Source organism: Filicampus tigris, chromosome 3, assembly GCF_054856515.1.
Source record: "Filicampus tigris isolate MCC_2025a chromosome 3, RoL_Ftig_1.0, whole genome shotgun sequence".
Lineage (NCBI taxonomy): Eukaryota > Metazoa > Chordata > Actinopteri > Syngnathiformes > Syngnathidae > Filicampus > Filicampus tigris.
The window spans coordinates 25079650-25093536 of NC_141219.1; the positions used below are offsets into that span (position 1 = coordinate 25079650).

General features: G+C 40.6%; 1 protein-coding gene across 3 annotated transcripts in view; it reads right to left on the reverse strand.

The window, feature by feature from the left end:
• The window catches only part of uacab (uveal autoantigen with coiled-coil domains and ankyrin repeats b), a 49733-nt gene extending 42864 nt beyond the window's left edge, over positions 1-6869 (reverse strand). For all 3 annotated transcript variants that reach the window (XM_086024990.1, XM_086024991.1, XM_086024989.1), the window contains exon 1: positions 6666-6869. In XM_086024990.1, the coding sequence (XP_085881116.1) occupies positions 6666-6713 (48 nt within the window). In that variant the 5' untranslated portion in view covers positions 6714-6869. The remainder of the gene's footprint in view (positions 1-6665) is intronic.
• Positions 6870-13887: the final 7018 nt, after the last annotated feature.

Below are 13887 nucleotides of genomic sequence, written 5' to 3' on the forward strand. Positions count from 1 at the left end.
TTAAAGAAGCCATTCACATTTTAGATTTTCTAACTGAAACAAAAGAAATATCTAAGAATCCCAAGAGTTGGAAAATTCAGCAGAGGTAAACATATTTGTACTCAATATATGAAGATAGTCATAGAGGGGAATACGCATTTAACGTAAATAAACAGCATAGAGACATTTGAGACAAGGAGGAAGAACCCTTAATTCCTATGTTACCACATTCCTGCGGCACCAAGATCAGTTGAGAAGAAGCATGTACAAACCTGCCTAACTCATAACAAGGGACCTGTGACTAACAAATAACATTTCAGAAAAGTCCCCACCCTGTTTTAAGAAACATAATAGTATACGCACAGTGCAAAGTTATTAGAGAAGCTATGTCGTACAATAAACATCCCGGCAATAAAACTAAACTCCACAAGGATTACACTGAGGGGATCATGGTTCATTTTAATAGTGAGGAGAGAAAAAAAAAAAAAAAAAGAGTGCTATGACCTGTAAATAATTGATTTGCCATTTATATATTTCAATTTTGAGACAGGAGCACAACTATTTTTATTATGAAAAGAATGGGGTTTAATGTTGCAAATGGGATACTGTTGCCTTGTTTTCACCCATCATGTCAAGTTTTACATACCGAAGTTTTACACATTCTGACTGGATTACAATGCCAAATAACATGTTTTAGACTACACTAGTAGAACACAAATCGGTGAGAAAATGTCTAGAATACAGCACCACTTTCTTTCTTATGCCTTCACAGAGCAACAAAGATTTGCCTGTGTCAAGTATGGGCAGGGCCCAAACTTGTCACAAGTGTCAGGTGAAAGATAAAATGAACACGTCTCCTGTATGTTTAATGCATCAAGAGAGAAAAACAACAACGCCCAGAGCACAGCTTCATGAGGCTTAGTCTGAACCAAGTCACAACAGTTTGCTGCTCATCAGCAGAAAATGGGTACACTGCTGCTACTGCTTAGCATGCCTAATAGCCTACATACAGTATATGGGCGTCAGTGTGTGTGTGTGTGTATGTTACGTGTGTTTGGGTGTGCCCATGCGTGTGTGTGTGTGCATTGGCGTTGGAGTTGATATTAGCCGGATGACAAGACAAGATACATGTCTAGAATATTAAAACACAAGTCTAAATGGCTGTTGTAAAAAAGCTACAAACACGCCACAGCATGGGAACACAGACGGGTAAAACCGGAGATGACCTCATGGTTGGCCCCCGTGGAGCCAGACGATAATCCTAAAAACACAGACTGTCACTAAACCACACATTCTATCGCCAACACGGCATCCCCGACACTCGGATGTTGCATTAGAGTGTATCATATTGTCAATGTAAGTAAAGACCTATATGAACTACTTTGTATCACTGGTGAAACTTATGTTATAAGTCACTATTTAGCAAAACTAAAAAAAATCAATAAATGAAACCACTTGCTTAAAATTAAATACAGCCACATACAATGGTACATATTTAATTTGGCGGGATTTTATCATCAAACACTCTTGGGATTTAGGATTTTAGGAATAAGATGTTTTTTTTCCTTTTGGCATAAAATCAACCCGCACCTCATATTAAGACCAAGACAACAAGGTCGTCTGTAGGCTTTGTAAGCATAAACTCGCTTACAACCACTCTCCCGGAGCGATGAGAAACCACATCCAAAGTAAATCTCGATGTGAACCAGCAGGTCGATGGCGGCGGGGCCAGGCAGACGAGCATGAGAGTATTTGTTTGTTCCAGCCAGGTGCTGCGATGCTCACCGCACAGCAAAGATTACCCAACTAATTTGTAAAATGACGCGATATGCTGCCGCTTTCTTTTGTTGAGGGCAAACGTTTCGAAAAAATGAATGCTGTATATCGAGCTTCAGTAGGCTACGTGGTGCCAAGTCGCAAAACAATAACGCCCCAACTCGAGAGTAGCCATAACCAAATGAAAGAGTAGATACTACGAGCGTTTGCAAATGTAATTCTCTTTCAATTGTTCACTTTTATTCAGTCAGTTGTTGTTACATCAATAGAATTTAAATGAACAAACTGTCTTGAATCTTTGGGCTAAAATAGCCCCTACTGTACATTTGCATTTTAAACTTTGAATTCAATGTGTATTAAATTTCAAGTTTTCTTGCTTATTGACTAGTCGACTAGTTGCACATAAAATTTGAGACTAGTCTGCGGGCAAATTAGTCGAAATTCCCATTCCAAGGTGCATTATTGTATTGTCTTTAACTTCTAAAAAAAAATAAAGCTCTTGTGAAAAATAATACTAAATAATAATACAGAAATGTTTATTAAAAATAAATACACTGGTTAAAAACAGCCCTTTGAGTAATTCATGGTAAAGTTCACAAACATAAAAAGTTCATGAAATTAAAGAACAGAGAAGTTCATGTGATTTTTCCAAAAATAACTCCTTTCCTTTTTTTTTTTTTTTTTTTAAAGAATCGGAATCGAGAATCGTTGGGAACCAGAATCGAATCAAAGAACTGGAATCGGAACCGTAATCGTCCATATTCAAACGATGCCCAACCCTACTCAGGGCTCAGGTAACAACCAATCACGGCTCAGCTTTAGAAAACAGCTCAGCCGTGATTGATCGTTATCTGAGCAGTTGTGATGTCAATTTCAGTTGACAGAAGTGACAAAATGGCCACCCCCTGAGATGGCTATAAATTTTACCTTTACCGATACATACAGTTTCTAAAGTAACATTACTGTCACGCAGGTACAATTTTTGGCAACTCACCTCTGGCTACACTCAAATAGAGCAAACAAATAAAGAACCAAAGAAAGAATCAATAATTAACCAAACAAAATTACGTAAAATATGGATAGTTGCAATAAATATGACATCTTTCTCCCTTCCCAGAATCCTAACCCCCCCCGCAAAAACAGACAGAAATTTGACCTGCTACTATTTCCCAACAAAAAGATGATCCAATTCCAAAAGCAAGATCACAACCCTACCCTAGAAGCTAAATCAAGAGTACAAAAAACTCAAGGACCACAATAGCCGCAATAGAAAAGTTTACAAATGGTACGAGCGACTTGACGCCATCCACGCACCCTCCATCCACTGCGTGTGGGACAAAGGACTCGGCAACCGCATACTGGAAGCCATGTGCAGCGGCAATAGACGAAGGTCAATGCAAAATAAATCCCATAAATACTTAATTAGGTTGTTGCCTGTTGTAGCGCTTCCCCTTTTTGTGGCATGTTTCTTTTGTTTGACCGGCAACTTTCCTGCTGGCGTTACTTTACTGAGAACGACAAGTTTTTTTTGTTTTTTTTTAAATATATATATATATACAGTCTATATGTACAGTTATTCAATGATGTATACAGGTAAGGGTCTGTCCACATCGTAACTAAACCTGCTTTGTCTCATCACACAAGTAGTCATATAAACAAGTTATACACAGTATAGGTAAACAAAACGTGACTAAATATTGATTAGATGAAAATGCATTGAATGATGAATAAAAATTACAGATTAAAAGAACGTTAATATAATTTTTCAAGATGAAATACAATGCATTGATTATATCACTGGCCAATATCGTCGAACCTTTTGTCTAAATGTGTTTTACTTCATAGCTGGATCAATCAATCATTCGCTGTTACTCATTAGATGGACATGTTGTGACAGTTTCACATGAGGAGACCAGTGAGAACTCTCCATCCACGAGTAGAAGCAGCACTTCTAGTCCAGCGTCTCCTACCCTTCTTGCCCGTCTCGGTAAATGACCAATAAAATTAGACTTTACAAAATTGTGTATTATATAGCAGTTGCTGCTAATCATTTACTGTTGCTCATTGTGTGTTCATATGCCTAAAAGTAAGCAGAAGAGGGACAGAGAACATCTTTATGGATGCCTTAGAACGAATTGAGGAAAGAAGCCAGGCCAAACTGGAGCGAGAGATGATTCGGGAGAGCAGAGTGCAAGACAGGGACTTCCAATTGTGCTTTCTGGCAGTGATTAGCAAAAAAATTCATTTTTAAAATCACTTTTTTTTTTTTTATAAACAAATAAAAACTTGCGAAGCACAATCCTTTCTTTTTTTTTTTTTTTTTTTTTTTTTTAGGAAAAACAGATCATGTCAACACAAAATATTTCAAATCCCATACTTAAGAACTTCATAATAGCTGCATGGGCATGACTCCCCTCCCCTACTGACCAATTTGAATAAACTACCTTGCCCACCGTCGCTCTGTGTGAACGCAAACTAGTGGGCCACACACAAGTCCAAACTACCAGGAACTCAAAGTTCAGGGGCTGTTTGGTCTGAAAGGGGCTATTGTGAGTGTGCAACCACTTCAGGGTGTCCCCTGCCTACTGCCTTAAATCAGCTTGGATAGGCACACCCGCAACCCTTGTGAGGATAAGCGGTTAGGATAATGGATGGATGGATGGATGGATGCAACTTTCTTCTTATCTCATTGTAAATGTGTACTGGTACTCCAAGTAGGGCTGAAATGAATCCTCGAGTTATTCATGTACCTCAGCTCCAAAAAAATGCTTGAGGCATTTTTCCTGCCTCGGGTAACCACTTATTTACGTCTACACTGTCAGGAAGAAGTAGCCAAGCTAACTGCTGCAACAATAAATAAATAAATAAACAAAAACATGTATAGATATTTGTTTTACAGTTATTTAGTCTTAGTAATGTTGCTAGATACAGTACTTTTGTCTTATTGGATGATGACATGCATTAAGGGTTGCAACTGATTGGTCGGAGTCACATAAAAGCATACAATTCTATATGGCAGTATTCATTTACTGTTTACATCTTTGCATACGCATATTGCATGTACTGCGATGACGATATTTTTGCGATATATGTGCAGCCCTAAGATTCTCTCGCCACAGAGAATGCAAGCTATCATCTGGTTATTATCTGACAAATAATCCGTTCCATCACCGCGTGCAAACAAACTCTCACTGTATTGCTCACTTTGTGTAATACAGGGGCCAGCAATTTAGTTTGGCGGCGAGCCAAATGCTTTCCGAAGAATCCTATTATGAACCTAAATTACATTTTCATCAGACAAACCTGCTCTATCAATATCAAAAGCTCATGGTTTGGTTTTATCACGGAATTGATGTCACTATGATATTTATTTCAATATCATGTGAAAGCTCACAGCACTACAGTAAGCCTCACTGTATTGCTGGAACGGTCACGGTACACGGTCTGCTCACTAATTTGACAGAATCATATTTCTTATTTGAAATGTGCTTTGCTTATTAAGTCAGAAATACAGGAACACTCGGAATAAAGGCAACACAGGTATTAAAAGCCAAGTAACAATAAATAAAATAATAACCTTGTTAATTTCTGCATCTGTGCCTACTGAGTTGCTTAAATTTGGAGGGCACTTTATCTCTGATGTGTTGTCCGAGGCTAGAGGTGGAAGTTCGGGCGAAGCGGAAATCGCTTCCCACCAGATGACGGCACGTCGCGGTGACATATGCGAGCCGTCTCGCCCAAAGATCGATTGTGAAGCCTGTGCGCCAGACAGCCAATCATCAGTGTATTTCATCAGACGTGTACATTATCATCACATGGGTTATTGCGAATACAGGCATCCGATTGGCCGCGTGACACGAACTCGGAAGTGACGCGCTTAAATGCTATACTGACTAGCAAGTTCCGTGCTCCCCACTAGGGCTGCACAAAATATTGAACAAATATCGATATCGCCACAATGGTCTATGCAATATGCATACTGCAAAGACCAATTTCCTTATGAAATTCTATGTTTTTATCTGAATTTATTTTTTTGAAAAGCAGCCCCACAACATCATGTACATCATGAAATCACAATCAAATATAAATAAATATATAAATGCATACATTACATACATGGATACATACATACAGCATTACATCCCATGTTTGACTTTTTTTTTTGATTTTTCTACTAACCACTCCTGGCACAACTTCGGCTTTTATATTGTAATAGTTTTTAGTTTTTAAAATAAATCAATAAAATAGCTATTTTGTTAAATATTAATTTTAAAAACGCAAGTTGATTTTCTATCATGTATAGAGCGTAGACAATGATATGAAAGACATTGATGTCTTTGAGTTTTGATCTAGATCAACAATCTGTATGGTGTCAGTTTGCCCACATTGTTGAACAACAATCTTGTCAGGTAAGGATTTTTTTCATCATACTACTGTTGTACGGCCCTATTTTTTATGCAAGTCATGTGTCGTCATTTGTAATGTATTAGTATTGGACCGACGCACCTTCCTGTCTGGCAAAACCTTGAATCTGGCCCGCACAGCAGGACATCGTGAGAATTTAAGCTTCAGAACGCGGATATTAGTCAGGCTAGCAAGAAAACAACCAAATGGACGCCAAGACCCACTTCGAATAGAAAACAACGGTCAGTCAAGTTTGGTTGTATACTTTGAGCTGGCCGGCAATTGTGAACGTGCACAACAAGTGTCTGACTCCAAACAACAAGCAGGTGCTCCGCAGGCTTGCTTTAGTTTCCACTCGGAGAACAAAGTGGAAACAAGACGTAGTGGCCGAGGAGAAGAGGTCAAACTACACTTGTGGGGAACATCGTTCACGAACACACAGCTAAAGCTAAATCAGCTATCACAAACGGAGTCGCATTCGTCAGAAACAACAAAAGTCTACTCACAGTGATGTTAACTTCGTGCTTTTTCAGCCGGTACTTGAGACTCTTCATTTCGAATTCCTGGTTTGTCCGAGTCCTTCTTTCTTTGATAAAAGCATCAACAGCACAAGGTGGGAAACCAACTTCCCGTGGACTAATACGAAGTTTTATCCTGTTCTCCCACGGTTCCACCTGACTCCTAACCGCAAAACGAGATCACAGAAGTGAGGAGCCCCCGCAGCCAATCAGAGGGGAGTATTAGCGGGCTGGTTTGTTTTTTATCCAATTGGCTGCATTATAGGGCGGGACTTCCTTGTAGTATAGATGGGAGAAGTTGGAAACATCCTGGGACGAGAGGGGTGACGTTAGCCTTACCTGAAACCGAAACACCTGGGGGGGGGAAATCCCCGTAAAACTTTTTTTTTAATCTACGTTTGATATGGATACCTCAGAACGAAGTGAATCTAATGAATGAAATTGTCACTTTGCGATTTGCACAGCATCAAGTGTCAATTGGCGTGTCATTTTAGCCGAGGTGGGCAAAGAAGCCCAAAATGTTCCTTAACATTATTGTTACTTTAAAATGACTAAAAAAAATCATAAATAAATAATAAAGGGGGTTGATTGGACACCCTAAATTGCCCCTAGGTGTGATTGTGAGTGCGGATGGTTGTCTCTGTGTGCCCTGCGATTGGCTGGCAACCAAATCAGGGTGTCCCCCGCCTACTGCCCGAAGACAGCCGGGATAGGCTCCAGCACGCCCCGCGACCCTTGTGAGGAGAAGCTGTATGGATAATGAATGAATGAATAATAAAGGGAGTCCTCCAAATAATTACTTTGATATGAGTAAGTATTCAATAACAAAACTACTCAAGTGCTACAATAACAATTAGTAGTACAAGGACTACAATTTGATTATATTTAAGTTTGACTGATTGATTCACGGCGGCACGGTGGTCGACTGGTTAGCACGTCCGCCTCACAGTTCACAGGTCGTGGGTTCGATCCCGGCTCCGGCCTCCCTGTGTGGAGTTTGCATGTACTCCCCGTGCCTGCGTGGGTTTTCTCCGGGCACTCCGGTTTCCTCCCACATTCTAAAAACATGCATGGTAAGTTGATTGGATACTCTAAATTGGCCCTGGGTGTGATTGTGAGTGCGGATGTTTGTCTCTGTGTGCCCTGCGATTGGCTGGCAACCAATTCAGGGTGTCCCCCGCCTACTGCCCAAAGACAGCTGGGATAGGCTCCAGCACGCCCCGTGACCCTTGTGAGGAGAAGCGGTACAGATAATGGATGGATGGATGGATGATTGATTCACCCTTGCGGCATAGATGATGAATGGATGGATGGATGGATGTTTGATTCACCCACATTTATCGGCAACGCTGTTATCTGGTTGATTACTCAAAAACACAGAGTTCTGCCAACTTACATCTTTATCTTCAGTGTTGTGCATAAATTCGAGATTGCTCACTCTCACCACCCCTGAATGCGCAATTTGCGCTCACGTTCTGTGGTTGACCTTCTGGTTTTATTCCACAAAACATTACATTTTGCAAACAGAGGCCGAGACAGCATCTTGTATGTTTTGTCAAGTTCAAAGTGGGCACCTTGCTTGCTGAAATGTCAATATTTTAGGAGCATGACATATAGCTGTTGTTTATCATTGTCTATCCATTTTCTGTCTTCTCCTCACTTCGGTCGTGGTTGAGCTGTAGACGATCTGTAATGTAAAAATAGATTTTACCCGTATGTAAACAAGTCACTTAACTTTGCTTTTTTATGGGGCCGTGTGCGCTCATGTGACTACCTGGCTCCGTCTGATTGGTCAAATGTAGTCAAACGTTACTGGTAGTTAGTTGCATTGGATCGGTGAAACAGAGTCACCTGACAAAAGTCTCTCTGATGAACCAAAATGAAATGTGTAAGCACTAATAAAGGCCTGTAGATAAAAATACAAGTAGAACACAGAATGTAGCTCAATGTAAAAGAGAAAAAAGTAGCATTTCTTCTTCATAAAAATACTCAAATAAAACTGAAAATCAATTCACCTAAACAGTACATTTTAGTGATATAGGAGGAATATTCACACAAGGACTGGGAGAACATGCAAATTCCACGCAGAACAATACTCCAATGCTGATTCAAACTCAGATCACCTGCTTTAGTATTGTTAAGGGTACGCCATCATGCTGCCTTTGGGATCAATATCCATGATTATTTTACGTGTATGCTGATAACTAATTGGTGTTTTGCTAAGCACAGTATTTAACAAAATCAAGGATGTGTAATGTAATGTTGCAAGCAGTGTATGCATACTGACATCACTCAGTAGCGGCTGGATTTGGATCTTTAAACATGTGCGACATGCTACCGGCTATGAAATGTGTCAGTGACTCCATGGCAACAGTGTTACCATGGAAATGAAGCTTGAGGAGTAGGACTTGTGATGCAGAGTAACAATGCCCTAGCCCTCGTTTGTGGACTGTGTAAATCACAGACTTAACAGCCCAACATTGTTGTTCCGACCAGAGCCCTTACATTCACAGTGCCTATATTGTGTTGTATCTTATCTGAAACGTTACAATAAACAAACACAATGTGCAGAAAAGTGAATCTGACTGTGGTAACTTTATCTGGTCAAGTACAGACTTGATGCCAATACAATAATTTGTTTATTTAAGATTTAAAACAACATCCTGTAGAATTTTTTTTTTCCCCTTTTTAGGAATATATAGAAAAAATGATTGCTGTTGAATTACATTCAAGTGGCAGAAATAAGACTACAAATACAAAATAAAGACAGTAATACACACATGCAACAGCATAAACCATACAACAGTGAGTGGTAGTACAATACATTAAAGGCCGTTTGTAAAATCAGTCAAATTCTTTTTCGTGTGCTTTTTTGAGAGAAGGAACCGAAAAAGGAAATCAAGGATGAAAGGATAACCTTTTAGCTTCAAGAGGGTCCTTAAAATTTATCACTTAAATGTGAAGAGCACTTTAGGCATTAGTCCAAGTGAAAATGTCATCCAAGTGTGTACTCGGGAGGGTTGTAATGGTTATAATGCCGGTGGCCTGGGAAACGTGGCAATGTGTTCAGCGAGCACTCACACAGCCTTGCAGTGGTACTCTGCTCTGGGGGCTTCACCTCATATTCGCTTGCATTGAAGAGTGGAGTCTTACTTATCTACAACCTATTGAAAAGTCAAAAGACCTCATAAACGGCAAACACAAGTAGAAGCATTTGTCTAACATATCGGGCCCTATATTCGTGCCGAGCGCAAGTCTAGCGAAAAAGCGCGGTCTAACTGTGCGCAAACTGTACATGGGTAAAGTTGTCTTTCTTTTGGTATTTTACCAGACTCGCACAGGTGGAAGAGGGCGTTTGCGCCGTTGGGGGATGGAACGCAGCCGGTGTTTGAGGCGCACACAATACTTGACATTGCGGATGCAGAAACCGACTCGTTGGGCTCTGTGTTGACCAAGTGCAATTATACAATTAAAGTAAAAGCTCTCCCCTTGTGGATGATACAGTCGGCGACGCATGTGACATGGGCGATTTGCACCGCTTTGTGTGAGCCCCACCGCCCCTTCCCCACCCGACACTTCCATAGTTGTGCCACATGGTCAGGGGGGTTTCAATTCAAATATTTCTAAGATGATAATAATTCAATGAATTTATTTCTACAATGATTCAGAGCGTTTGTCCCACGCTGTTGTCATATTTATAAATGAACATACGATGACATGCACCACACTCGTCCGCAGAGCTCAGAATGACCGTTCATATGCCATACGCTATGAAATAAAAAAAATCATAAATTATAAAATGACTGATGGAAGCGATGACGGAAGCGCAGTTAAAATAACATGACGGAATGACCGACCGATGATTACAGTTTGGTTCAGCTTGAAAAAAATGACGGAATGACGATGACGGATGACTGCCCAGGGCACTGACAAACGATAGTTAAGGCAAAATTTTGTAACTTGCCCATCTCTGGCAATTAGCACAATCAAACCTGCTGGAGAGACCAGAGCTGTAAAGAAAGCTACCGCTTGCTAGCTAAATGACATTATAGCAGAGATGGGCACTTTACCCTTTTTTGCCGGTCCGTCCTCCGCCCGCAACCTGGGTACCCTTCCATCCTTGTCCCTCCGTCCTTGTTCATAAAAAGAATCGTCCTTTTTGACCCCGTCGTAAAAAAAAAAAAAAAAAACGTCCATGCACTCATAAACATTATTTCAAGCTCTTTAGCTTTAGCTGGCACATCCACTTACAAGACCGTTGTGATGTGATGATGATGATGATGATGATGATGATGATGATGATGATGATGATGATGATAATGATGATGATGATGATAATGATGATGGCGTCACGGTGGTCGTCCGTTTAGCACGTCCACCTCACAGTTCAGAGGTCGTGGGTTCGATCCCAGCTCCGGCCTCCCTGTGTGGAGTTTGTATGTTCTCCCCGTGCCTGCGTGGGTTTTCTCCGGGTACTCCGGTTTCCTCCCACATTCCAAAAACATGCATGGTTTGGTTGATTGACACTCTAAATTGTCCCTAGGTGTGATTGTGAGTGCGGATGTTTGTCTTTGTGTGCCCTGCGATTGGCTGGCAACCAATTCAGGGTGTCACCCGCCTACTACCCGAAGACAGCTGGGATAGGCTCCAGCACGCCCTGCGACCCTTGTGAGGAGAAGCGGTACAGATAATGGATGGATAATGATGATGATGATGATAATGATGATGATGTTGATGATAATAATAATGATGATAATGATGATGATGATGATGATGATGATGATGATGATGCGTTCCGGAGCAAGCCAGGGGACATCATGAGAATATTTAAGATTGCGTAATAACGCAATACTAATGTGTTTAATTACAAAGCCTTTGCGTTTTAACGCAAGACGTTTTCAGTTTTTATTGCATTTTGAAATAAAAATAATTAATGCGCAAATAACGCAATGTTATTTAAACTCCATTGTGAACTGTCCGTTGACAAGGAATGTTGGGATATTTAGTGAAACATCTGGAAGCAAAATGTCACGAATAGCGATGCCCTTGTCGGCCACCACCATGTCACCTGCTTCAAGGTGTTGGAGTATTCCGCAGTCTGCTGTAATCGATTTGTCTGGGCGCTCATATATCCACAACGGTGTACAGCGACCCAGTCTGACGTTACTCTCCGTGCTACCGCGGGTCACCCGCCGTAACATTACAAAAAAAAAAAAAGTTTGTCCATGCACAACAGGGCCTATAGGTTTACAAAACCCACCAATCATACGTCATCTACGCCACCGAGGCTGACCACAATTGAGGACCTTAAGAAGGCAGAGGAGTTGGTGCTGCTGATGTGGATGCATTGCACAGTATATCCACACTTGCAGTCTCCAGTGGAAAAAAATCCACCAGATACTGCCAATCCTTCAGAAGCAGCACAAAACAAACATTACACTGTGCAGGCACATTCACCAGAAGTATCAAGGACAACATTTGAAATGATCTTTCCAAATATTACCAGATAAAGTTATCGATTGTTCTATGACAAGAAAGTTTGTTATTTCATCACATTTTCCCTAAATGTGCGTTGGGTCAGGCTGTCTTCCATTTTAAACGTCTTGGATGATATCCCGAGATTCCCGGAGGAATCTGCTGTGCTAGTTTCAACATTCAAATCCAAAGTGGACATTACAAAATGTGAGACAAAATCAGGGAAGCAGCAGCTGAAGCAGAAAACGTTCTCAAATTCGAAAATCCCGATGAGACCTTTTCTTCTTGCTCCGTTTTTCTTTCAGCTGTCGAGCACGCAGCGACACAGAGGCAGGCAGAAGAAGATGGCTATTTCAGTTTTTCTTATTGTGCGGAATGATGATAGATGGCATGGGATATTTCGTCTATAAGAACCTTTTGGTCATATCCGCAACTTCAGACCCCTTCCATAAAGTAGCAAAAGACGAAACCCCTACACGAACTTTTCAAAGAAGAGTACAGTGAGCATCTGTTTGTGCAGCAGCAGCCTCGTGTACAAAGAGGGAATCAAGAAGTCAGACTGTACAAGGCTTCCTGCCAACTGGACCAAGGACAGCGCCACCCTCTGGTGGTGAATGAAGAGAGACACTTTACCAATGATTTCAGTTTTAGCTGAGAAGCTATGCGAAGGTCTTTTGACATACTTTGAGGAATAAGTCACCTTATTTTCCTTTTCTCCTCATAGGATACGTGACACATGATTAGACACTGGATATGTTGTATCTTCCGTCCAAAGTTGAATATACTGTACTAAAGCAGGGGTGGGCAATTCTGGCCCTCGAGGGCCGCGATTAAACCAATCTGTATTGATTCATTCCCTCACACAATGAAAATGGATTGAGAATCGATAAGTAATCAAATCGATGAGTGGTATTGATAATGGAATCAGAATTGTTTCATTCTTAGCTATACCCATCCCTATCGATGACTAAGGGTGGAGCGGGCGGTTGGCCGCATATTCCACTTTTAATGAATCTGTGACAATGCCCATCATTTCCAGATTGCAAGTACGGGAAGATGGTGCTTGCGCAAAGCCACCACTGATAACAATATCAATCAATTGCAATTTGGCAAAAATGTGAGGCAACAATCAGTTACCACTGGATGAAGCAAGGTGTACCTATAAAGTACTCTACCAGAACATGTAGCCACTCCATGCAGCTTTTTGCTTGCTAACTTGAACAAACTCCTTAATTCAGAAATTGTCATCATACTTTACACAGTATTGATTTTGTTGATATTACAGTAAGCATTTCTTATTTCTTAAAAAAAAAGTGCATCCCACTTTCTAGTATCTTATCACTCCCTATTGGTTGAGAATATGAAGCATTGACTAGTATTTTTTGTAATTATCTATTTATTTTATCGATTGGTATTACATATGCAACATATTTAAAATAAATGTAAAACATGTTTTTAATATTTAATTAACTTGTTTCTGCAGTGTTGCAAAACCTTTTTCAATGTTATCACTATATTTCGCAACATTTCCGACTCCTCCAGCAACTATTTTCCCCCCAAAGAGACTAGCAAAAGTAACTACAGTGGTCTTAATGTTAGCAACATTCCTATTTCCTGCCCGGTGGAAGGAAGAGGCCAAAGATTTGGCCTGATAATACTGTGAGCAAATCTACTAACTATACTGGATGTATTAGCAGTCATGACACATCCCTCTCAATAATATTATACTTCCCAC